The 26,738-nt window shown below is 37.6% G+C and overlaps 3 protein-coding genes across 4 annotated transcripts in view; 2 read left to right on the top strand and 1 right to left on the bottom strand.

Annotated features, from left to right (window-relative positions):
• The window catches only part of micu1 (mitochondrial calcium uptake 1), a 35,254-nt gene extending 28,821 nt beyond the window's left edge, over window positions 1–6,433 (top strand). For both annotated transcript variants that reach the window (XM_088351088.1, XM_088351087.1), the window contains 3 exons: window positions 55–163; window positions 3,946–4,035; window positions 5,891–6,433. In XM_088351088.1, coding sequence (XP_088207214.1) covers window positions 55–163; window positions 3,946–4,035; window positions 5,891–6,051 — 360 coding nt within the window. In that variant the 3' untranslated portion in view covers window positions 6,052–6,433. The remainder of the gene's footprint in view (window positions 1–54; window positions 164–3,945; window positions 4,036–5,890) is intronic.
• Window positions 6,434–7,682: 1,249 nt separating this feature from the next.
• nolc1 (nucleolar and coiled-body phosphoprotein 1) lies at window positions 7,683–22,718 on the bottom strand. Its single transcript, XM_088351546.1, has 14 exons — window positions 22,555–22,718; window positions 22,284–22,339; window positions 18,483–18,619; window positions 18,376–18,413; window positions 18,219–18,312; window positions 18,063–18,151; window positions 15,652–15,760; window positions 13,550–13,648; window positions 13,394–13,483; window positions 13,220–13,330; window positions 11,017–13,143; window positions 10,819–10,937; window positions 8,553–8,633; window positions 7,683–8,472 (listed from the first exon to the last, which is right to left on the bottom strand). The coding sequence occupies exons 1-14, from the start codon at window positions 22,663–22,665 to the stop codon at window positions 8,314–8,316; spliced, it is 3,420 nt and encodes a 1,139-aa protein (XP_088207672.1). The 5' UTR covers window positions 22,666–22,718; the 3' UTR covers window positions 7,683–8,313.
• A 955-nt stretch (window positions 22,719–23,673) lies between these two features.
• On the top strand, window positions 23,674–26,262 carry mrps6 (mitochondrial ribosomal protein S6). The gene is made up of 2 exons (XM_088351372.1): window positions 23,674–24,133; window positions 26,041–26,262. Exon 1 carries the CDS (start codon window positions 23,798–23,800, stop codon window positions 24,125–24,127), a length of 330 nt encoding a protein of 109 aa, XP_088207498.1. The 5' UTR covers window positions 23,674–23,797; the 3' UTR covers window positions 24,128–24,133; window positions 26,041–26,262.
• The last annotated feature ends 476 nt before the right edge of the window (window positions 26,263–26,738 follow it).

Below are 26,738 nucleotides of genomic sequence, written 5' to 3'. Positions count from 1 at the left end.
GCCTTCAATTATTTGGCTTTGAGTTTTTTAAGCCTGGTTAATGCCTTTGTGCAGGGCATCACGTTTGAGGAGGTGGAGAATTTCTTCACCTTTCTGAAGAATGTCAATGATGTGGATACAGCGCTGAGTTTCTACCACATGGCCGGGGCATCCATCGATAAAGGTAAACGTCGCCCTTGGTGTAAATCCTCTTGCACACTTTTTTATTGTTGTATTGTTAGATTTTCTCTAAAAAATCTAGTTAATACCATTTGTATTTTTTATGATGGCCAAAAACTCTTTTCAAAGTTACATTTTTTTTCCTTGACAATTGATATTTTTTGTACAATTTTATGCTTGTCTTGAAAAACCTATTTGGGTTTCTGTTTAAAAAATAAAAAAGTAGTGTGTGATCAGAAACATTGTTTAACTAAATTCTAAATGATGAAAAATGGCTGGTGTATTGTTCAATTTTACGAACTATTTCGACTTTCAAATAAATGTTCACTTGTCACCTATAAAATATACTCCTGTGTGGAGTTTGCATGTTCTCCCCATGCTTGTGTGGGTTTCCTCCGGGCACTACGGTTTCCCCCCACTCCAAAAACATGCATGTTAGGTTAATTGGCCGGTCCAAATTGTCCCTAGGTGTGAATGAGCGAGCGAGTTTTCTGTCCCCTGTATGCCCTGGCTGGCAACCAGTTCAGGGTGTCTGCCCACTGCCCGATGATTGCTGGGATGGGCTCCAGCACCCCCGCGATCCTAATGAGGATAAGCGGTGCAGCTAATCAGATGAGATGAGAGACTTACTTACACAGAAGTAAAAGGATTTCCATGACAATTATTATTTTTGTAGAAATATACACTAAACCAAAACAAAAAGAAGAGAAATAGAAGAGTAATTGTTTGAGTAAAAAGTGTCACTTTTTTGGTCAATTACACACTTTCAAAAATGTTTTTTCTGTAAAAATGATAAAATGTGTACAATTCTTAACATAAATGCAAAAATAAAATAAACTGACAAGTGAAACAGAATCCTGTGTGCTCAGGAAAGTATTTTTTAAATATCTGATGATGTAGCCTTTAGTTTTTCAAATTAACCACTTAAAATGCTGAAAAATTATGTGTTTATTACAAAATGGATCATGTTTTTACAATTATAAACTATAACTCAAAATCTGAAAAAAACAGGACTTCAACAGAATATATTGTGTTAGGAAAATTAGTTTAAAAAACTCTAGAAAAAAAAAAAAAAAAAAACCTGCATACGCTTTCAAAATATTTTTTCATTTAAATTTTTTTTTTTAAATTGTGCATTTAAAATTGAAGCTAAAATTGGAATATTGTGTGTTCAGGAAATGAGGTAAAAATCCGAAATGACAAAACATATCCCTTGGTTCCTTAAAATCTTCTGCATGTGGCCTTGAGAGGAAAGCATTTAGCCCTCCCCTGACCATGCATGATTACTAACCAATCCATTGTCTTTCTGGGAGGCGAGCCAAATCGTGCAATAATGGAACTATACTTCATTATTCGATGGCAAACCTTTTCTCATCCTCCAATTGATGTGCTTTCAAATTCTCCTTTTCAATATCTGGGATGAGATGACATAGATGTTCAACATTTTTTCATCTGCCTGAGGCTTTTATTCCACCTCCCTAATTTCTGTTTTCAACCTCTTCAATTCAATCAGAGTGGTTCTCACTTTTGTACAAGCGTATGCTGTCAGCTTTAGGTCCTCATTTCCATTTTCATTAGAATGCATTTTCTGGCTTTGAGTGGCACGCGGCTGTTCTTTATCCGAATCGGCGTCTCGCCATCAGTGTTACGAGTGTTACAGTAAAAAAGTGATGAGTTACCGTTACTAGTTACTTCATTTAAAAAGTGATTTTGTTACCCTGGGATTACAGTAGCTCAGGAGGTAAAGCGCTCGTCTCGGGATCAACAGGTTGCAGGTTTGATTCCCGGCTCCGCTGTGTTATATGTTTAAGTGTCCTTGGGCAAGACGCTGAATCCCTAATGCCCCCGATAACCAGATAGTTGTCTTGCATGGCTGACGCTGCTATCGGTATGTGAGTGTGTGAATGAGCACTTTGGGAGGTCTACATTGACTTGAAAAGTGCGATATAAATGCCGACCATTTTACATTGTTTTACATTACTGAAACTCAAAAGTGGCACGCTACTCTGAGAGTAACTATCTACTCTCATTTTAGCCAAGCGACCGCTTAAATATAGTCACTTGATTAAATAAATAGAAGAAAGCAGTGAACCCTTAATAGTTGTTGTGTAATCTTGAAAATTTGAAAACAAACACTTAGCAATCACTCCATATCCATTTTGTCTATGGCCTTAAAAACACTCAAAGATTTCAACCTCCATTGCTAAGTACTGCCCAAGATTTTTTCTTTTTCCCAGGCACAGTGTAATGCAAACATAATTTTACAAACAAAAATACCAAAAATCCAGCACTCTTCTATCGTAAATTCTGTGTTTGCCCCCATTGTTGCTGTATAAGCCATGCCCCCTCCCTACGTGCTGCCTAGCATTCATTGTTATGGAACAAAATTAGCGGATAGGAACTGACACCCTGATACCAGTATTTTATTTCTTAGTTTTAAATACGCCTTGGATGCCAGTATATACGGTAAGTAGAAATTCTTGTTCTCTGTGCTTGAGATGGTGCCACCATAACTGTATTGAGTTGCAGGCCCATAAGAAAAAAGCCACCTCCGCTTCTACGACATGATTAACGGTGTCTTGCTGGGGGACTTGGATTTAGATATATTCGTAGCAAAGGCAGAACCATAATATGAAAGTTTAAAGGGACAGTTGTATTATTAAGGGGCGTCTAGTTGTAGAACAATATTGATTTTTAAAAAATCCAAAATGCATGAATTTTCATCCAAACATGCATTGTTAAAAAGTGATTGTTCCTTGGGAAGTTTGCCTTTGTTTTATATAACATGAGCTAATTGTCAGCCATCTTGCTGCTGAGGGTCAAGAAGATGGAAGTTAACATTGTGCATTTTGGTTGCTCCATAATTTGTATTCTTCCTTGCACTCATTTTTTTTGGTTGCATTACATAGTACAGCATTATCTAGTGGTCAAATAATACACATTGTTCCTTTAAGTAAAGCCTTTGCAAATGATGGATTAATTTATACTTTTTCACATTAATTTATTGATCGCTTCACTTTCATTCTTAATATTTTTTATATCTTATTTTCTGTAGCAATTTAAAAATATATTTGAACACAGCTCCAGAGAAGTGCTAGGAAGTATTTCCGACGCTGCGTTGTTCACATTTGTTTTGTTTTCTTTTTTGGAAATATTTTATCTAGAATTTTTCATTATGTTTAAGCTTATCTTGTTCCTTATTAGGAAAAAGAGTTTTAAGAATGCTATCATTTTTGGGGTTGTTTGGGTTGAATTCACTCCCAAACACAGGCTTATTACGCTCATGGGTAAAAGTTTACTGGATTTTGAAAGATTAACACCATGGGGACTGCATCATTCAACTACTCCCCGCCTCCCACCACTCCAGGGAACTTAAGAGCGCAACAGCGGGACAAACCATGTTTATAATCCAATCAGCTATTCATAAACATGTTCATAACCAATAAACCAGTTATAACAAATGGTGAGTGAGAGGATGAAAAAAAGCCATCAAGCGACAACAGCAGTCTTGCTCTATTGTATATTGCTGTTCTAGTTGCCCAAAGACGACATCCTTCAATTAACAAACTATAAATCTTTGAAAAAAAAGCACTGTGTTTTAAGAATACGCAATTCCATATTTCTATATCAATTCAATTTCGGTTAATCGTGCAGCCCTACTCATTACCGAGAAAAGTTACTTTGTAACGAGTTACTCGCAACACTGCTTGTCTAGTTGGTGCCCAGCATCACACACCGCAATCCACCCTACTAATGGATCTCTCTTTTTGTGGCTTTCCTCCCCAGTTACCATGAAACAGGTGGCCCGCACTGTAGCCAAGGTGGAGTTGTCAGATCACGTATGCGACGTGGTCTTCGCCCTTTTCGACTGCGATGGTAGGTATCCCCTCATTTATGTTCCAATAGAAGACCTTGGGATTCATGTTGAATCCGTTCTGTGAGGTGGGGATATTAAGGCGAGATTGCTGTATGGCAGAGGGAGTGTTAGGTGCGTTAATAAACACTAGTTATTAGTTACATAGAAAAACATCGCATGGACCCTTTCATAGCCAATGTCACATGTGACGAAGATGAAGGCAGGATAAGTCTTGCGCTGGTTAGAAGTCACAGTAAATAAACACTGTTGTAGCTGCTAGTGGTCATCATGTGTTTTTTTGAGAGAAAAATGTTAGTGATCGTAAATTGAAGTTTTACAGGATCCCAGCGGACCAGAGGTGCTCAGTAACGGAGTACATTTACTCCAATATGTTTACTTGATTAAGTTTTGGGAAATTTTGTACTTCTAGGAGTATTTTTAAATCCCCATACTTTTACTCAGCTACATTAGGCAACATAGAACTCGTTACTTCGTTACTTAATAAATCCCCTCCACGTCAGTACTTGTCCGTCTTCATTATGACGGAGAACTACGGCAGGCGCTACCATGTTTAACCAATCAAACATAGCAGGCTCATCAGGTGACCCTATTCAACTTGAGCGGGGTGAAACAGTTTAAAAATGTCGCTTAGCGATGCCGACTATGACGACGCAGAAGAGAAGGAGCACCCCTGGCCTCACATCTGAAGCATATCCCCCTTCAAAACGGTGCCTAACACCAGCTTCTTTGTTCGAGTTTATGGGTTAGCTTGTTCTGCTTGCAGAGCCTGTTAAGATAAGTATAGGGGCTTTAAATGTGTTACAATTATTGAATTGCTTTTTACTGTTTGTATTTTATTGTTTATTAAAGCACTCCAATTTACGTAGATTATTTTAATCTACTTTTTAATTAAATGTATTTTTTTTCTTCATTGGATTGACTTTGATCATTTGATGATTTGGTTGTTTTAAAAAAATCAATTAATACGACGTTGCTTCAGTTAGTACTGTACTTGAGTACATTTTTCGCCAAGTCTTTTACTTTTACTCAAGTAATTATTTGGATGACTACTTTTACTTCTACTTCTAATATTCTTCTGAAGTAGCAATACTTTTACTTAAGTAAAATGTTTGGCTACTCCACCCTCCTCTGCAGGGGACACTTCTGATCAAAGAAAACAGAAGAGTTGTGCTCTAAAGCTAAAACATTGGATCCAAGAGATTTTTTTGATACACTTGTCATGTATTTATTGTTTTTGTTGAATTTATTTTTTTATTGGAAGCGCAAAGATTGTTTGCAATCCGTGCCTCTTTTTACTTCGGACCAGTTTTTACAAGGCTATTGTTGGCATTTAGGCTACACGCTATAATCTAGATGAAGCTAAGAAAATAACGACTGTGTCGATATTAGTATGGACTTGATGGCAAGAATCATGTTTAATTTCTTTTACCCAACGTTTTTTTCTCCGATTCTGGTACACAAACGCACAACATGACGACGACTAGCAGCTACAACAGTGTCTTTTCCTCAGTCCTCTGACCAGCGCAAGTATTCTTTTGCCCCGCCCACCAGATATGTCACAATATTTACAAACCAATGAGAGGCTCTATTTGACATTGTAAGCTAGGGGACACAGTGTTACTGATGTTGTATGGTGGGAAAATGAAGTAACAAGGGGCCAATAAAATATTGTATTTTACATTGTAACCTGAAAACATCGTAAGCTAGTGACGCAGTGTCTTTGATGTTGTACGGTGAGGAAAATGCCGAAAAGACCTCTTATCCCACATCATGTAGACGTATTGAGCTAAGAATGATCGAACCCGGGGGCCAACTGTGTCGATCTTCACGTGCTCCTCCCATGTTCTTCTTCAGGGAACGGCGAGCTCAGTAACAAAGAGTTCATTGCTATTATGAAGCAGCGTTTGATGCGTGGCCTGGAGAAACCAAAAGACATGGGCTTCACACGATTGGTGCGAGCCATGTGGAAGTGCGCTCAGGACACCGCCTGGGACTTTGCTATGCCCAAGACATAACGGATATTAAAGGTGATGTACAAATACACAATTGAAGGGATTTGCGAGGACGACAGCTTCAAGAAGCATGCAGTTATGCCTGTCAGGTCTGCTAATAACACATAACATTTGTGTCGTCAAAGTCATTGCCATTGATTGTCCTTTTCACACAATACAAAAATATTGCACTGAAAAATGTGTTAGCTTGTATTTAGCCTATTTTGCTGTTTGTCACTCCAAAATGTATTCATTTGTATTCCTAATATATTGCTTGATTGAAACACTTTGTATAAACCTGGATTATTTGCTTTATTTGGCCATAGACTATTTTTAATCAACTGAGTTTGATGATACATTTTTGGACAAGTATCAATTAGAATTAAAAACTATTTTGTTTAAGTCATCTTACAAGTGTGTGCTTTTTTGAGATGTTCTTAAAAGGTTGATCAAAGCTCATCTTCGCAGTTTTTGTTTGTGTAATCGCAAGAAAAGGTCTGTTTCAAATACAGTCCAAATACTAACTCAAACCCCAAAAACATTGAAAAAAAAAAAAGATTATTGAAGCTCATCTAAGGCTGTGATGACTAAGTCAGTAGATTGGTGGCAGGAAGAAGTTTAAAATTCAGGATTGCACCTTTACCTAAAATCCTCATAAATTATCAAAAGAAAATGCTCCAAGAAATTGCTGTTTTTCTTTTTATCCTTTGTATTACCGTATTTTTGGGACTAAATGGTGCATCTTAAAAACAAATATTGCCAGAAATTGTCTAATTTGGTGCCACCTACATTACTGGAAATGCAGTGAATTTAATAAGAAATGCACAACCATGTTGAAAGATTTCCTCGTGTTTAATATACTATGGGATTTTTTTCCTGATTTTATTTTTTAATGCATCCCTGCCTAGAGATTCTTTGTGATTATGGGCTTTACAAATAAACACAAGAGGAATATTTTGAGGGTAATAATAATAATAATTTCCTTTGTATTGTCATTCTTTGTAACAATGTACACAGAACGAAATGTCGATACACCTAACCCTCATTATCTAGAAATTATGGTAAGTTTCTAGCACACAACAATAGACAGGACTGTCTAAGGAAATAAGGCTATCGAGACGACATTCTCTATTTTCTGTAATTCAACTTAAATGAATCTAGAATATATGAGATTGTCTGCAATGCATTTTAAAAAAAAAATCTTGGCTGTGGGATGTGCATTTCCTTGCTGTCATGTTAAATTTGCTCATCTCCAGAATGTTTTCTCAGGATTAAAAAAAAATATCCAACAAATTATGGAGATTGCTTTTATCCTACCCCAAAACCCCCAACATATTTCAAATTGATAGAAAACGATCACTCTTTAAATGACTTCAACTGTCAATTCAGATGACCAACTTAACCTCCTGCACAAGAGTACCCCTGAAATAGCTTACCAGGATTGGCTTATTGTGATTTAAGAAAAATCGATTTCTCAACTGTGGTCGATTTAGCCTATTTTAACCCTACTTCCAATTACAACTTCGTAACAACATAAGCTATTTTAGAAATGTCTACCTGGTTCACTTTTATGCCAATCAGAAGTAAGAAGGGAACTATTGGCTTTTAACGGTTGCAGATAGTTGATTTAGATCATGCAAAAAGGATTTCAGGGATTGAGAATGTTTTTCATTTTATTAAAGAATGCGGGAAGAGGATAATGCAGCTAAAAAAACGGCACAAAATGATGCTGCAGTGCCATCTGGTGGCCACTGGTATACACTGTAATTTAAACGATCAATACCGCCTTACTCTTTCAAAATAGAACTATAGTAAATCGTTTTAAACAAAAACAAAAAAACTTGGGAAGACTAAAACATACCAGAAAAGAAATTGAAGAAAAGTGAAATGACTACAAAATGGCTTGTAGGAAACAATAAAAACCAATATTCTGAATCAACTCACGTGACTAAAAAAATAAATAACTATAAAACCGACTTGTATTCTTACTCAGTGATGTTCAAGGAAAAACAAATACAACAAAAACCCTCTCCAACGTTCACATTCTAGACATGTTTATAAACCCTTAAACTCATCGATTAGCTATAATACACAAATGGAAAACCGTTAAGAGCCATATTCTATTTGGTGACATGGTTTCTTGTTTTTAGTATCAGCTGATGGCCTCAAAGCCACCCTGTGGCCGTAACCGGTCATTAGGCATCCTGTGATTCAATCTCCATGCAGACGTTTTAGTGGATTCAAATCACAAATAGGTTCAGGTGTGATCAGGGAACTTCGCGCTCCTCAGTCACTGTCAAACTTGATGGAGTTGACTGCAGTGTTGATGCTTCCACCCCGGTAGCTCCCCCGCTTCTTTTTCGTCTTTTCGTGGCGAAACGATTTGCCTTTAGTATAGAGCAGATCGTTGTTGGCTTTTTGGCCCCAATCGCCATTGGAGCCCTTCTGCAAATCAGAATCAGATCCACTGTAGCGGCCACTCCTGAATACGTTTATCCCATTTCAAAATTGTGCCTTTTGCTTACCTTGGCACCAAAAGAGTTATCTGCCAGGCGGGGGTCCACTTCCACCTCTTCCTCTCTTATTCTTCGAAAGGGAATGTTGGACTGCAAACATCATTTTTATAAACCCCTGGGATACGGCGCTCCCTTTACAGCATTTTCACTTTTGCAATGTAAAGTATGCAGAATTATAACCATATCTTTGTTCCTTTATCTTCTTTTATCCTCACTGTTAAATGTGAAACTGGAGTGCCACGCCCAGTTTCGTTGTCACAATATGTTCAACCCATTTTGTAACAATGACAATAAAGGTATATTCTATTCTATAACTTTAATTTTAGAAATGCATGCCCTTTGCTCTAACTTGTAGCATTAATTCGCTCTCAGGTTGAAAACGGTTGGAGACCCCTGGTTTAGCGGCTGAAGTGTGCGCCAAATCAAAATCCTTGGTGTCACTATCGCCTTCTGCTATTAGACAAGAGAATTGCATACCTCACTGCATATGCAGACGATCAGCACAACAATCAGATACACACTAATTGCAATAAATATACGAAAATTCTGCGATTTTGAAAAAAAAAAAAAAAAAAAAAGTTAAAAAGAACCTAAACTGAATAAATATAAGTGTATTCTGTTTTTAATATTGGACACCAGCAAAGATTATATAGGATGGTAGTTAAAGCTATTTTGACCTATAGCTAATAATATCGCTGTTCCTTTCCACACGATTTAGGACGGATCTGCTTTTGTAAAGACATGCAGGGTTTGTACACCATTTCATGGTCAATTTTTGCCAGTGCCTTCAAAAGAACGGTTTTTGTTGGTGGCTATGAAGATTAAAATAATGTCGCTATCCACTCCAGCAGCTCCCGTGTTATTTTCGATTGTTCTCAGCTCAGGGATGCTGCTGGAAATGTGAATTTCCCTTTGGGGATGAACTAAGTATCTATCTATCTATCTTCCTGCTAGCACATACTTTGTGCCATTTTGCACTGTTCCTGTTATGATCTACGATATTTTTGTGTCAGTGGGCTGCTATAAACTGACAAATTCTGCCATGTTGTTTTACAATGCACGCGCAGCTTCAATACGGCACACTTGTTTACAAACACGAAAAAGGCTGGATCACTGTTGGGTAACAATGGAGTTAAATACTGAAGACAAAAATACTGTGTATAAAAAGGTGAAAAATCAGCCCAATTTTGTCTCGTTTTAATGATATTCATTGCTCCAAGCAGAATGCCTTTAATCTTAGAGACTAGTGATCTTTTGCTTTTAGATTTACTTATTTTAATTTATATTTTTGTGGACATTTCAGAAGATAACTGTCTAAATGGGTTCAAATAGAAATGTAATTAGTTGTTTTTTTGCAATTCATCATACATTTAACACTTAAGAGTTATTGTTTTGCATTTTCAGTTAATGAAAAGAAATGATTTGCATTTATATAGCGCTTTTCAAGTCAATGACTTCCCAAAGCGCTTTACATTGTGCTTCACATTTCCCAATAGCGGCCGTGATCTGTGCAGCCATGTAAGGCGCTAACCTGCTTATTGGGGGTAATTGGGGGTTCAATGTCTTACCCAAGGAACCTTCGACATGTAACACGGACAAGCCGGGATTCGAACTGGGATCCCTTAATCCTAAGACGATCGCTCTACCTCCTGAGCTACTGCCTGTGATACCCTGCAGCAGGTATTTTGTGTTTGAATTTAAATCACCAGTGTGTAAAAAGTTAAAATTTTGTATTTTACTATTTTTTTGTAGATCTGTGAATAATGTATTTGGATTTTATGAAATCACTTAAAATTTTGGTGCATTGTTTTATCATTATTGGTACTGTATCACACCCCAAAAATATTCTGAAGGGCCGTTTGGGAGCCAAAAGGGCATTAGACTAGGTTGGACTTTCTCATCTGAAAGCTTGATCTCTCCTCTCATTTTGGGTAACTATTAAACTTATTCAAAACATAACCATTTAGTTTCTTAATTTCATATTTCTCTGAGAGGTGAGGCACAGCTTCAACTGCATCCCCTGACTGCCCACCACTTGTCCCAAGGCTTGCAGCAATGCTTAAGGGTAGCAAAAACAAACAGAAGCTTCGTTTTCATGTCATCAAGAAAGATGAAGATGGCACACGAATGACTGTGTTCTAATATAGGATACAAAGGTTTCAGAACGCATTAGCTATGAGCTGCCATAGGTTTATATACCCCACTTTATGACCATTTTGACTTTGCCATACTGACCTCAGTTATCTAGGGGGTTTACTGTACAAAAACAAGTTACCTTGTTGGCTTTGGGAAATGTTTGCGGTGTTGTCGTCACTTTTTTGTTTTTGGGAGTTTTTTCCCCCGTTTCCTTTTGACTTTCTGGTGCTGTACCATTCGTTTGTTTGCCGTTGGTGCCTACAACAATTAAAACCAAAATTGATTGATTCATTCCATTCCTTTTTAGCAATTTTTGATGCTTCCTGTCTCCACTCACCATTGACCTTGGGCGTGACGACAGCTTTTGCCGGAGCATCGTCTTCATCTGAGGAGCTATCGCTAGATGACGACTCCTTGGCTTTAGCAGACGCCGCTTTGGGAGCTTTTCCGTTGGCAACGGCAGCCTTGGCAGGGGTCTTTTTGGTCTCCGTATCATCTTCCGAGCTGTCAGAGGAGTCTGAGCTACTTTCCTCGGCCTTCTTGGCTGGGACTGCTTTTGGAGTTGCGGGTTTAGACGCCGACACTGCATTCTTAGCCTTAGGTGGGACTTCTTCCTCTGAAGAATCAGAATCTGAACTGCTCTTTGCAGGAGTTGCTTTAGTTGCAACGGGCTTAGCTTTAGGAGCAACGGGCTTGGCTTTAGGAGCTTCGTCTTCTTCCTCGGATGAAGAGTCAGAATCGGAGCTGCTTTCTGCTGCAGGGGTGGTGACCTTTGATGTCGGAGTTGTAGCCTTGGCCACAGGGGTTACAGCTTTCGCTGGTGCCGGCTTTGCTTTCGCTGCTTCGTCTTCAGACGAGGAGTCTGAATCAGAACTACTTTCTTCTGCGGCGGTTTTCTTTGCTGAGGCGACAGCGGTCTTGGCAGCAGGTTTACTCACAGCCGGTTTGGCTTTAGCGGGTTTCTCGTCCTCTGATGACGAGTCTGACTCTGAACTGCTTCTTTCTGCTGCTTTTGCTGGTGTGGCAGCTTTTGAAGCTGGGGTGGCGACCTTAGGTTTTTTTCCTTTGACTGGCTCTTGGTCTTTCGCTGCTACCTTTGTTTTACTTGCGGTGGCGGCTTTTGCAGCTTTGACAGGTTTTGTGGGTATGGCTTTTGTTTTGGGGGGTTCTTCATCTTCGGATGAGGAGTCGGAACTACTTTCCTCTGCTGCTTTCGTTTTACTTGAAGGTACTTTTGCTACTGTGGCGGAGGGTTTGGCAGGCGTGGCTTTTGTTTTGGTGGGTTCTTCATCTTCGGATGAGGAGTCGGAACTACTTTCTTCCGCTGCTGCTGCTGCTGCTGCTTTTGTTTTACTTGCAGGTGCTTTTGCGACTGGGGTGGCGGATTTAGCCGGTGCGGCTTTTGTTTTGGTTGGTACTTCATCTTCAGATGACGAATCTGAGTCAGAACTTTCTTTAGTTGCTGTCTTTGTTTTACTGGCAGGTGCCTTTGCAACTGTGGCAGCAGGTTTAGCAGGTGTCCCCTTCTTAGGAGCGGGTTCTTCATCTTCTGAAGAGGAGTCAGAGTCAGAACTACTTTCCTTAGTTGCTGTCTTTGTTTCACTGGCAGGTGCCTTTGCAACTGTGGCAGCAGGCTTAGCAGGTGTCACCTTCTTAGGAGCGGGTTCTTCATCTTCTGAAGAGGAATCAGAGTCAGAACTACTTTCTTTAGTTGCTGTCTTTGTTGCACTAGCAGGTGCCTTTGCAACTGTGGCAGCAGGTTTAGCAGGTGTCACCTTCTTAGGAGTGGGTTCTTCATCTTCTGAAGAGGAATCAGAGTCAGAACTACTTTCTTTAGTTGCTGTCTTTGTTGCACTGGCAGGTGCCTTTGCAACTGTGGCAGCAGGCTTAGCAGGTGTCACCTTCTTAGGAGCGGGTTCTTCATCTTCTGAAGAGGAATCAGAGTCAGAACTACTTTCTTTAGTTGCTGTCTTTGTTGCACTGGCAGGTGCCTTTGCAACTGTGGCAGCAGGTTTAGCAGGTGTCACCTTCTTAGGAGCAGGTTCTTCATCTTCTGAAGAGGAATCAGAGTCAGAACTACTTTCTTCTGCTGCCTTTATTTTACTTGCAGGTGCTTTCACGACTGGCGTGACGGATTTAGCAGGTTTGGCTTTTGTTTTGGGAGGTTCTTCGTCTTCTGTCTCTTCATCAGAACTACTTTCTTCTGCTGCTGCCTTTGCTTTAGCGCCTTTTGCTGCAGGAGTAGCAGCTTTCGGAGCTGGTTTTACAGTTGTTGCTTTTGCTTTCGCTGGTTCCTCCTCTTCAGATGAGGAATCAGAGTCCGAGCTGCTTTCTGCTGCAGCGCTTTTGGCAGCAGTCTTTGCTACAACGGGCTTGGCTTTGGAAGCTGCAGGCGCAGATGATGGTGTAGCAGGCTTAGTGGCAGGCTTTGCTGGAACTTCATCTTCTGAGCTGCTGTCAGAATCTACGATCAAACATAATACATTGCTTGTCTATTCTGACAGGCCAAGTTTAAGAAAACTTTCAGACGAGCCCCTTACCTGAGCTTGAGGAATCCTTTTTTTTCGCTGGGGCCTTCTTGACCGCTGCCGCATGAGCTTTTGTGGGCTTGGCTGCAGGCTTTTGGGCTTCCTCTTCATCTGAACTTGAATCTAATTGGACAAAGATCCTCAGTAAAAGTTACAATCTTTAGCGAGGTATAATTGTTTGTGTACCTGAGCTATCAGAACTGGAATCCTTCTTTGTAGCAGCCTTCTTCGAGGCAGCTTTTGTAGGTTCGGTGTCCTTTACAGGCGCAGCTTTTGCTACACAGGGCACAGTGTTGTTAAATCCAAGTGCCTGCTTGAATCGAAAAATTCTAGATGTCTTACCAGGTACTTTTCCCTCTTTGTTGTTTTTGGCCTTACTGGCTGCTGCTGGAGTCGCTTTATTCTGTAAAAAAGGCGGCGGTGGAACTGCACTGTACATTCCTAGGGAGGTAAATAAGTGATTAAAGCAAGAAAATAAACTAAAGGATGCAGTAAAGGTTTATACAGAATTCATAGTTTTAACCATGCTTCAGATGAATTTCTTTCTCATTAGAAGTTCACAAACTCTTGAAAGCTACTGTGACATTTAGTGACCAAATCAGAGAATGCATACATTTTGAAGCAATTGCACCTAGACCTATCGTGCGGGACTGTCTCAGAAAATGACAATATTGAAATAAAGTTCTTTGTTTTTCTGGCAATCAAAAAATCAAAAGTGTCATACATTCTGGATTCATTAGTAATCAACTGAAATATCACAGGTCTTTTATTGATTTAATATTGATGATTATAGAATTGTCATTTTGAACTATTGTCAAATATTCTATATGCACAACATATAGCACAGAATGCCGTACTTTCAAGACCATACGTCGCATTAAAGTAAGATATTCTGAAAATTGTGCAGTGCACCCTATTATGAAGTGCTCCCTGTGTTTCATGTAAAGCCAGCTTGGTGGTTTTAGGGTTCGACACCCGCCCCCGAGACAGGTACATCACAGAATCAGAGTCAAGAAGCACATCATTTTTTTGATTAAATCTGATGTGTTTGTGAGATGGTTTACATCTTCTGTGACTTTTATGCTTTCCCCGTGTGGATGAAGTTTCCCCCAAACAGAAGAGGACAAGTGACAAGCGTTCACGAATGCTAAGGCCGTAGCGTATCTAGAAATTTTAAATATATGGTTATCGTCTTGGTGCTTGTTTCATGAAACGGTGCAGTTTTTTCACCCAGACCTGGACTACGGTGGCACAGAAATCTTCAGTGGATTATAATGAAAACAATGGATTGTCAACACTAGGGGGGACCGTTGTTCGAGCTTTTGAAAAGTAACCGAGTGCCCAACTGTTTGGCACCAGCGCTTTATTTCAAATTTGGTTTTACTTTGTAATCAAGACTTAAATAAACCACAACGAAACCTAGTTTTGCTTCCGTTGTATTATTAAATTTGCACACTTGTATGCTTGTCAATGTTGTTGTAACGTGGCCTCCCCCGCCCTATTGCGGGGTGCACCCTGTGTATGTGCCATATACAAAAATAAAATCAACTACGAAGATTGCGCTCTTTCACACGGTGCGCCCTTTGGTCGTGAAATTACTTCCTCTCCCCCAACATGCAAACAGGCAATAAATAAAACTCAAATACAAATCAAAACTAGGCAAAAAATAAGGAAACATAAGGTTAGGAATAAATAGTATGCAAAGTATAAGCCAGAATCTAAATAGGCCTGTTGTGCATTGATTTGGCAGAGGGGTAGGAGGGAGGCCAGATATTGGCCTTGATATCAACGTTGTGAAACCTTGTATCCAATGAGATTAGACATGGCACCAGGGTAAACATAAAAGACTTTGAGACAGATAAAATACTTTCAAGATACACAGGCAAAATAATTACAAAGTAATGCTCAAAGAACAGCAAAAGTTATAATAGTGCTATAAAAGAATAGTGCATCGTAACAGTAGTTCAATGAAAAGTGGAATTACATTTAGCAGCGACAAAAATTCCAAAATAAGTCGCAAGGTATATATTTTCAGAGTTTAGCGCGTGCAGCGTACTAGCATACTGTTCCATGATATTCTAATATTTTGAGATGTAATTTGAGTTTTTGCCATAATCAGCAATGTTAAAACAAAGACTTGTAATATTTCAGTTGATCTGTAATGAAACCAGTATGTGTGACATTTTTAGTTTATTGCATTACAGAAGATAAAAACAAAAGCTTATCTATCTACCCTGGTCATATCCCTCGAGGGGTTACTGGTAGCAAGAAAAACATACAAAAACAAATAAAAAAGGGAAAAAGTAGCAAAAAACACACACTAAGGCTTTTGGACCATGGCCAAACCAAAAACTAATTAAGTGAGTATCTCAAAAGTTGAGTATCTCAGTTGAAGTTCTATACAATTAGTAATATTTCAACATCATTTTACAAAACAAACTAACCTGATTTGGGTTTCTTGCTTGGCGGAGCGTCTTCTTCAGAAGAGGAGTCCTCGCTGCTACAATCGGCAGCTGCAACAGCTTTTTTCACTTGGGCAGGTTTGACTGGAGTCTTCAATGGGAAAACGTAAAAATGTGACTGAACCTTTTTTTATGTTTAACATGAAGGCTGCATTTGCACTATGGGTTCACGGTAAAAAAAAAAATAGGGGCAGATATCCTTTAATTTCATGAACGAGGATTTGTTACATGTAAAATACACGACTGAATCTTTGAAATATGACAAAGGCTGAATTCGCATTAAGGATTAAGGTAAAAAAAAAAATGGCAGAAATAATGTATACTCATACCAAAGATTAATTAGCTGGGCTGCCTAATATTGAAACTGGTATTTCAGAATGGTGGATACTTTATTCATCCCCGTACACATTTCCAGCAGTATCCTTGTGTTAAAAAATAAAATAAGTGAAGTCATGTTTATTTGTATAGCCCTTAATCACAAAGAGTCTCAAAGGGCTGCACAGATCAAAGACTATTGCAAACTATTATTACACCATCACCCCATTTAAAACCCACATGAGGGCAAATAATACACATATTATCAACATAAAATATAGGTTATTCATATGCTATACAGTATATATTAAGATAATATATAATAAAGTAATAAGTATATAATAAACAAGAGACATAGAATACAAAAATACCGAACATGTAGAATAAAAAGTATTGGATAAGGAGATGTTTCATATTTTGAAAATAAAAATCCTAGTAGCATATAAAAGCGCCATTTTAGGTTGAAAGTAGTTCTTCGACATTGTTGTCAAGTCTTGTTTATTTGAATAGCCCTTAATCACAAGGTGTCTCAAAGGGCTGTACAGACAACAGATTATAACACTATCTAATCCAAAACCTACATGATGGCAAGGAAAAACTCAAAAACCTCAACAGGTTTTGCATGCCATTTAACATTTCATCTTTTTGGCTAGCAAGCTAAATTTTGGCCTCCTTTCTAGCTAGCCATCTAGCTTTTTTGTAGCTTTCTATTTGTCTTTTTACTCTTAGCTGGCTACCTAGCTCCCTTTTAGTTTTCTTGCCTGTTTACTCTTCTAGCTAACTATCAAGCGACTTTTCAGCAATTTAGCAAGCCTTCTAGCTAAGTTGCTATTTTAGAAATTCATATCAAACTGGGTGTCCTTTGCGCGAAAAAAGGTACAAAAGGAAACAGAAAAGTATCTCTCAGCTTGGTTGGAGACCCCTGCTCTAAACAGTATGAATTTTACACTATGGAATCAAAATGTAGTGATTATTTCATTGTTACAAATATAACCATTTCATATCTGTACCAATCAACAGATTGTGAATTTAAATTTTGATAGTGATAGATAACTGAAATTTAATAAAGCACGTATGATATGTGGCATGTCAGGCAAACTAAAACAGTAAAAAATATATAAAGAATAGTAAATCAAGTACAGACACTCTCCTACTTACGACCATTCGACTTACAAAAAACGGTCAATACGAACATTTTTTTCGGACATTGCTGTAAGTTATATATTGTATTGTCTACACAACAGTACTGTAATGCTTCTTTCCGCTGCTACCGCGCTGTGAGAGGTCACCCAGCATCCACCCTGAAGAAGAAATCCGACTTCCTCTTCCTAGTTTGTGTGTAAACATTCTATACTGTATCTCCAGCCTGCTAAGAACATTGACATTTTTATTGTTTAATATCTCGTGCATCCATTTAATATAGTTGGTGTAAAGTGTAAAGAAGGGGCGAGCCGTTTCTTTTGAAATGAGTGAATAAGAAAGATTGGTGCAGTTAGAAAAATGATTTGATCGCTTTTTTTCTGCCTCTCTCTAACACGGAGGAGGACCTCTTGAAGCTCATCTTCCAAAAGTAAGTAAAACTCAACTTTATATAAAGCATAATATTTTATGAAATGTTTATTATTTAGTACAAAACAGTACAGATTACTTATATAAACCTTAAACATACAAAATATAGCACTGAGGCAACTTGCGGAAAAATTCAACTTACGATCGTTGTTCATAAGTAGGGCAGCGTCTGTACTGCCAATTGAATATATGTAATTGGGCCACTCTTTCTCAGTGTCCCTTAAAATATACTGTTCCTGAAACGTTATGTGTACTGTCCTCAAGGCCAACATTTTAATAGCTGGGTTTTTTTTTCCTGTACTTGCTATTTTTCTTAATAAATTATGTCATTTTCAAAGATGTTCATTTAAATGTTTGTAGTTTTCATGGAAAAATGTGTATTTTGCTTTAAATTGGTGTATTAAACAACAAAAGATTTATAGTATTTGATAGCCCAGCATTTTTTAAATCAGTAGCTTATATTTCCTGTTAAATATGTTGTCTAACACACACGTGTGTACTTAATTTACCTTGGCTGGCTCCTCATCCTCAGAAGAACTTTCTTCGCTGCTGCTCTCTGCAGGCGCTGGAACTTTTGTCTTGGCTGCAGCTGCTGGCTCTGATTTAAAAATCAATATTATGCATTATTAAAAACAGAAAACTATCAAAGTGAGAACAGCACTCACTTGCTGGAGTCTTGGTAGCTTGCTCCTCTTCGGTGTCTGATTCCTCACTGCTAGAGCTGCTATCCTTTTTTCTTGTGACAGGCTTCGCAGGAGCCTAAATAAGAGGAAGACCTTTAATAAGTAAAACGCAAATCTCCATAACCTTGCAGAATAATACCTTGGGACCCGATGCGGCTTTTGCAGTGGCCACTTTGGCTGTCAAAAAGAAAATTATGTTAGAAATTTTCGCCGACTGTCAATAACGAGATTTCCGTGAAATCTTACCTGCCGGAGTAGGCTTCTTGACTTCAACTTCATCCTCACTGCTGGAACTCTCCTTACTGACCTTTGCCTTCTTGGCTTTTGGGCCAGCAGCTTCTGTTTTTTCAATGGTCACTTTGCGCTTACGTACTTCAGGTGATCTAAGTGCATACAGAAAGAGTAGTCAACAAAATATCAAATAGGTTTATACCAAATACTGTTTTATTTCTCCCCCCAATGTACTTCATTGAAAAATTCACTGATACCTCGATACCCAAACGAAACCTTCGTTCAACAAATTTGTATTTGTGTCCAAAAATGCACGTATATTTTCCCTTCGGTACAGGAACGGAAAACCGGAACTCAGCTTTGAGTTAGATTTTGTATTGTGTGCACCTTTTTCCGAGTAGAGGACATTACTGTACTGCTTCTTTCCGACGCTACGGGTGTGTAGTGGCGCTGTGAGAAGTCACCCAGCATCCACCCCAAAGAAGAAATCCACTTCCTCCTCCTAGTTCGTGTGTAAACATTCTATACTGTATCTCTAGCGCGCTAAGAACTTTGACATTTTTATTGTTTAATATCTTGTGCATGCATTCAATATGGTTGGTGTAAAGTGTAAAGAAGAGGCAAGCCGTTTCTTTTGAAATGAAAGTGGAATAAGAAAGCTTGATGCGGTTGAGAAAATGGTCGGAACACTTTTTTCTGCCACTTTTTACCACTGAGAACGACCTCTTAAAAGGCAAGTAAAAAGGTAAGTAAAAAGGTAAGTAAAAAGGTAAGTAAAAAGGTAAGTAAAACTTCACTTTATAGAGCATATTTATCAAATATATTTTTTTTAGTACAAAACAATACATGTTACGTATACAAGCTTTAAACATACTTATATAAACCCTAAACATACAAAATATAGCACAGAAGCAACTTACAAACAATTTCTACTTATGAACCATCGTTCGGAACTTGTTTGTAGGTCGGGCAGCGCCTGTAGTCATTTGGTCTTAAATTAGTGTATGTGCCGGTTTTGTGAGTTTTCATAAACTGTCGGGGAAATTAAATTCCACTTTTGTCAGGTTAAAAAAATGTATTAAGTGTTTAAATCTTAAGGATAAAACTTTCAAATGCTCTGATAATCATTTCATTATCAATATCGCGGCCTGAATCGTATGCCAATTATGAAAGATTACCACCTTTAATCATTGTAGTGCGCACATGTAATTGTGTGCATGCCTTTCTTTAAGTTAAATTAACTAATGGCAATCAACTGAGCCATTTCATTTTCTTTTTACAAATACCCCAAACTTAAATATTGCAAGTGACGAATGAGGACTGAGTGGGAAAAGGCCTATAGTCCAAATTTTACTGTATGTTTTTCTATTTTTGCTCTTTTGTCTGAATGCACGGATTATTAGCCTTCATTATTGCAGGTCATTGAAAAGGGAAAAATATTTACTGTTGAGAATTAAGAGCTAATATCTTACGGTATACATCAAAATTGATTTTTTTGTATTGTTTTTATTAACTATTGATTAATGGATTTGTTACAGTATTCTTACATACACTAGTCTTTTTTAAGTCAAATTTACTGCCATTAATTTGTCTTTACTGTATTGTTATTCGTTTCCTCATGTTGACGTTTTTGAGTTTTTCCTTGCCCTCATGTGGGTTTTAGATCAGGGGATGGTGCAATAATAGTCTGGTCTGTGCAGCCCTTTGAGACTCCTTGTGATTAAGGGCTATACAAATAAACATGACTTGACTGGGCTTATAGTAAATGCTTCAAATTGGTTTTACATCTAGTTTTTTATCATGTACACAGATAATTTGCGTTATTTAGATACACATTTTATTCATACTTTGAGTATTTATGGCGGCTTAGGTGTACCTTTTGGCTAAGTTCGGATAGAAACACATACAAATAACAATGAATACTTTGTATGGGGAAAACATTTTGGTACTCAAAAGGAATCGGTTTACAAACGGATTCTGGTCAACTACTGAGGTATCACTGTAGTTGGTGTATCTAACAAAACCCCAAAAATGTGAAGGCCAAATAAATCATGAATAATGGTAAAAGTAACCCAACAGTTTGGGCAGGGGTCGGCAACCTATGACAAGTGTGCCAGCAGTGGCATGCGAGGGGCTAACCAGTGGCACGCGAGCGCATGGCAAAATAATATTCTAAAAAATTGCGCACTTTACCTGAAATTTAGACATTTTCAGTTGTGCACCGTGTTGTTTTGAGGCTTTACGGTAGCGCCCTTACTCCTCTCCTCCATAAGTGTCTGTGCGGCGCCGAGGAGAGGAGGAGAGATGTGTTTTAACCCAGCCACAGCGATAAAAGAACGAATCATGAAAGCTCCTCCAGCGAAAAAATCCTGGTCTTTCCAGGTAGCATGGACAGATGACTGGGGCTTTGGGGAAAAAAAATGACCGTGCTGTTTGTGCATTATGCCTTGAGAACGTTGTGACTCGCACATCAAGTGTTACACATGATTACGAGATGAAACATGAACATGAATTTAAGGATAAGGCTGACAAGGCGGAGACATTTAAACGCGCCGTGTCCAGATAGGGCCAACAAACACAGATCCTGAAAACCCCTGTCACTGCTAAAAACACAAGCTATCACATTGCTCATTGCATAGCAAAGCACGGAAAACCATTTACTGATGGCGAATATATTAAAGAACCGTGTGTGTGTCTTGCTGTTCAGCTGTTATTTCTTTTGCACTTATTTTTAAGTTGCCTTCTGCCTTGCTGCTGTTATTTCAAGTGTTGATATTTTCTGCAATAAGTTTTCATTGTTGAAGGGTATGGTAGCTGTCCAAATCACTTGTTTTTTTATTGTAGTTTGTTGATGAAGAATGGTTGATTCTGGTGGTAAAAAGTTGAAGTCGTGGATGTCTACAGGCCTTTCCACATGTTGCTCACATTAATTTTTTAGTTTATCGATGAACAAGAATAGTGGAAGCTCAATTGGTCAGATAGCAGGGTTGGGTAGGGTTACTTTAACTGGATTACTTTCAATTACTCCAATACCAAATATGCTAATAAAAGACAAAAGAAACTAAATATGAATACAATTCTGACTCACAACACGCGGTAAGCTTTCTCTCCTGGCTTTGATCTCTTTGATCTCCGGCAAAACTAACATAAAATGCGACAAACCAAATGAAAATAAATCCAAACAGCTTGCCAACATCATTTTTGCCATTCCATGTGTTCCGTTACTCCCCAAGCCTGCACAAAATTAAGTGATTTTATTCATATTTAGTTTCTTTTGTCTTTTATTAGCATATTTGGTATTGGAGCAATCCAAAAGTAATTGAAAGTAACCCAGTTAAAGTAGCCATACCCAACCTTGTCAGTTAGACAATATCAATGTATATCCATGTCGTATATTTGGACTGGTCTAAAATTACAGCTCTGTTGGATATACAGAAGTTGTTGTGCGAGTCATTATTGCGCTCATCTTGGGGACAAGAGGTCGCAGGTTTGATTCCCGGCACCTCAGTGTTATATGTCGAAGTGTCCTTGGGCAAAACAATGAATCCCTAATGTGACCCCAATAAGCAGGTAGGCGCCTTGCATGGCTGACTCCCGATTAGTGTGTGGGTGTGTGTGAAGCACATTGTAAAGCGCTATATAAATGCAGACCATTTACAAGAAAATTTGAAAGTGACACTCCACACCAAAAAAGGTTGCTGATCCCTGAGTTACGGAAACATGCATTAATTGATTTGTTGTGCATTATTGAAATGACTGACTTACACAGGCATTGAATCACAATACTGCCAGATTTTTAAATATTTAACAACTTACTTCACCCAGAAGTTGTAGATGTTGACAAGGCGTTCTTCATTTGGATCCTGAGGATTCTGGTGATGCAAACAGAGAAAATACGCACGCGTGGATGAATTATTTAAGATATAGGCTAAATTTGGAAGATTGTTCCTGCAGAAATCTGACGATTGACATTTGCAACGAGCAAGATTTGACGACGTGATAATCCACGTGCTAACTTTGCACACCGGCACAGGGATCTGTTCACAATCAGACCACGCAATCCTCGAAAGCGAAACGAGTTACTCACCACTTTTACTTGCTTGACGAACTGCTGAGCCGCTTTAGTGAACTTGTTTTCGAGCAGGAACGAGTAGACACATTTAAACAAATCGCTCGGAACAGTCTTGTGTTCCGCCATCTTCACCACGCTGGAAATGGAGGGGAGGAAGTGACCTAGTATGTAAGCGACAAACGAACGAGGATTGTGAAAACGAGGTATTATAACAGGATTTTCAGAGACTATTTTTTAAAGTACAGTAAATCTTATTTTTGCAAATATATGTAGTGTAGTATGTAATAGAGTAATATTATTTTCTGACTTTTGTTAGAAGAAAATTATTCTTTCGTATTCACCACGCCAGAAACGAATATGGGAAAGTGGCATATAAGTGTGCATTCGCCAATATTTTAAAATGACAATTGCTTTAAAATAATATGCAATGTGGTCAAATTTGTATAATCTTTTAAGATTTCTAACAAACTGAAAAACAATCACAAATACAAGAAATATAAATAAATATATGGGGGGGAGGCTATATAAGTAACATAAATATCTCAAAATGCTTTGAGATAATCTTAGTTTTAATTGTCCACTGGTTAAGGGAAGGCTTTATAGATAAAATGAACTTTTTTTATCACATTTAACTTTGAAGTTGAAAAGTTTTCTACCCGCAAATCTGCACTTGTGAATGTAAAATTCAGCCATGATTATAATAAAATTGACAGTACAGTATTTGTTTATTTTGCCTTTGATTTATCTACAGTACTTTATAGCAAAGTCAGTGATTCCTTTCAAATTAGTCTGAAATCATTGTCAAGCTTTTAAATTACACATTCGACGAGATAAACTTATCATCAATGGACAGTGCTCAAATAAGCTTTTTTTCATTTTTTTCTAAAAAAAAAACAAAACAAAAAAAACAAGATAAAAAGACACGAAATCGCAGACTTTTTACGTCACTGCTAAGGACCTTTCTCCTTCCTCGTGTAATATCCTAGGCGACTTTGTGAAAATACCATACAAGACACATTATTATAACTATTATTATTATTATCAACATATAATATTTCTTTTTTTTTAATTTTGTATCGTTTTTGTCTCGTTGTCTTTTTACAAAATTAAAATAAGAGGGGTGTCAGTCGCAGGCCTTTTACGTCATCACTAAAGTCATTTCTCCTTCCTCGTGTCATAACATGGTTGACTTTGGTGTCAATATCCTAGAAAAGCATTTGTTTTAGCGTTAAATTTGAACACCTCCCCAACTAAAACAATGCCCCGCTACGAACTAGCTCTCATCCTGAAGGCAATGCAGCGACCGGAGACCGCAGCGGCCCTCCGGCGGACAGTGGAGACTTTAATGGAGCGTGGCGCTGTAGTTCGAGATATGGAGAATCTCGGAGAAAGACTTTTACCTTATGTGATCAACAAACACAATCAGAAACATCGCCGTGGGTCGTATTTTCTCATCGATTTCTATTCGGCTCCCAGCCTTCTCACGGGGCTAATCGATCACTTGCAACGTGACGTGGATGTGGTCAGACCGACCGTCTTGAAGAAAGATGTGAAGATTTCCAAACAATGCTGTGGACAAGAGCAATAAATTGACGTACGTAAATCAATTATTTACATTATTCATTTATAATAGATCCCCTGGATACGATATGAATCTGTTCTGAAGTGGGGATTGCAAGTGAAATCGTCGTATAGCGGGGATAGAAGCTTATGATCTTGTGCTAACGCGTTCTAAACCTCCAGTACCCCAAGTCAAGTCCTTTTTATTTGTCTAGCGGCTCTAGCCCTTAATCACAAGGAGTCTCAAAGTGCTGCACAGACCACAGATTATTGCAAACTACAGACTATATTATTACACCATCCCCTGATCTAAAACCGACCTGAGGGCAAGGAAAAACTCAAAAACCTCAACAAGAGGAACATGTAGAAACCTTAAGAAGAGACAAGTAAAACAAACGTAAGGTAAAATTATAGTGTCTGGTAAGTTCTACTTATTATTTCTAATATGCTTGTACGTTATATTAATCAATTACGAGAAAAGAGTGATTTCAGGGGATAGGGTGTGACCGCAAAAAAAGGCTAAAATAGTTTAGTTTAAATATTGGAAAAAGGCTGAATAAAATATACAAAATGTACATCAAAGATTTGAATATTTAAAATAAATTTGCATTGACAAAAAAAGAAAATAACGGGAACTCGGTAGAAGGTACTGAAATAATTAAAGTCTAGCAAATGAACTGAAAAGTGTTGTAAAATATTCAAACGTATGGAAAAAGTATTGACAATGGCCGTAAAGTTTTGAATAGGACTGAAAAAAAGTGTAAGGTATTGAAAAACACTAAAAAGTACAAGAAGTAATGAATACTCTGGAAAAGGTACTGGAAAGGATTGAAAACTATCAAAGCATGTGGAAAAATTACTGAAAAGTACAGAAGACAACTTGACAGTAGTGAAAAACACTATATTAAAGTAATGAAAACTAGTTAAAAATTTGGAAAACACATTGAGTATTATTTAAACAAATGGAAAAAGTCCTGAAAATGACTGAAATGTATAGTACAGGTGTGAGTAAAAGTTAAAAGTAACGGACAAATTCAGAGAAACCACAAAAGTCCATAAGAATATTCAAAACTTCTAATGAATATGGAATAAGTATTGAAAAATATTACAACTTATGAAAATAGTACTTAAAATTAGAGTAAAGTACCGAATAACAGTGAAAAGTAAGGAAAAAAGTTACATTACAGTAAATTGCTGAACTTGAGTGAAAAATATTTATTTATATTTATGTACCCAAAATTGTGAAAAAGTATTTAAGTATAATATTGAAACATATAAAAAAATACTTAAACGTACTCTAGCATATTAAATAGTCGTGTAAAATAGCAATAAGTATGTAAAAATGACTGAAAACCATTGAAAGATAGAGAACTGTTTGGAAAGGTACTAAAAAGTATGAGAAAGTACATTTAGGAGTCTCTTTTTACTTCTTTCATTAGCATCTCTGCAAGTCTCAAGACCCAAAAACTAAGTTTGTTATACATGATTCTGAACAAAATGAAGAGAGAGAAAGGAATTCTGGGAGGGTGTTCAGGCAATAGCATATCAACATCTTCATGAAGCTGTCAGACAAACCAATACTTTTTAAAATTTAAGACGTTTTAGGGGATGCTCAGTAAGTTGTTGCTAACGTCGTATAGTGGGAAATATGCCGTAAAGAGGAGCCGATAAACACTGCATTCCACACCATAAAGTGAGAACGTAAGGCAGGGATGCCATATATAGGGGATCTACTTTAAATAGGATGAGTCATATTAAATATCTGCTAATTAACGTTTTAAATTAACTCCATGTGACCCGTAATAAACAATGTAATAAAAATTAACTGAAAATATTTTGCCGATATACTCTAATATTCCTGTGCGTATTTTTCTTTTAAATTTACATAAAATGTAAAAGAGGGATCATGCTGTTTTTAATATATTAATTTATTTTTTGCAGGTGCTGTTCACACCGAATGGAGGCACTGTAGCTGCTTCTTTGACCACTTCCATTGTTTTTTGGTGCTGAATTTTCGTGTTTTCTGATTTAATATAATAAAAATACTTTTCTTTTTTTTTTATAATGGTTTGCGCAAAAGTTTTTACGATCAAGCATTAAAAATGCCAAAAGAATCCTGTCATTTTAATTAAAGGAACTGTGTGTACTTTTTGGTCACTCTGAGTCCCTGTAGTTTATATTCTTCCTTGTGCTTTTTAGCACTCGTCTTCTGTCGCTCAACACAATACAGCGACACTTAGTGGTCAAATAATACACACTGCACTTTCAAGGTTATGAATGTCCTGTTTTGATTACAAATGGTACGTCATGTACGATAATGCAGTTTTACTTTTCGGCCTCACGTGGCAGTAGTGAGTAAAAATGACATCTGTCACATAGTTTTAAAGTTATGCAATTTTAGATCAAAAGGTTTTCTTGCTGTATTAGGGCAGGTTAAATGTGTCATCACGGATTATTGTCTATCCATTTAAAATCAAATACCACAAAGTGACAATCTCTTTGACAAACATTTGAAGGTCAAATAAAAATGATCCAATTTATTGTTATTGTCTTACACATGAGTTTTTCAGGTGAGCTGTTGGAAAATAATATAATTTACACAGACTAAGAATTCTCAATTATTAAACTTTATCTTTTAA

Source organism: Urocampus carinirostris, chromosome 13, assembly GCF_059441175.1.
Source record: "Urocampus carinirostris isolate Australia breed hairy pipefish chromosome 13, RoL_Ucar_1.0, whole genome shotgun sequence".
In the NCBI taxonomy this organism is placed as follows: domain Eukaryota; kingdom Metazoa; phylum Chordata; class Actinopteri; order Syngnathiformes; family Syngnathidae; genus Urocampus; species Urocampus carinirostris.
This window is presented reverse-complemented; position numbering and strand designations above follow the sequence as displayed.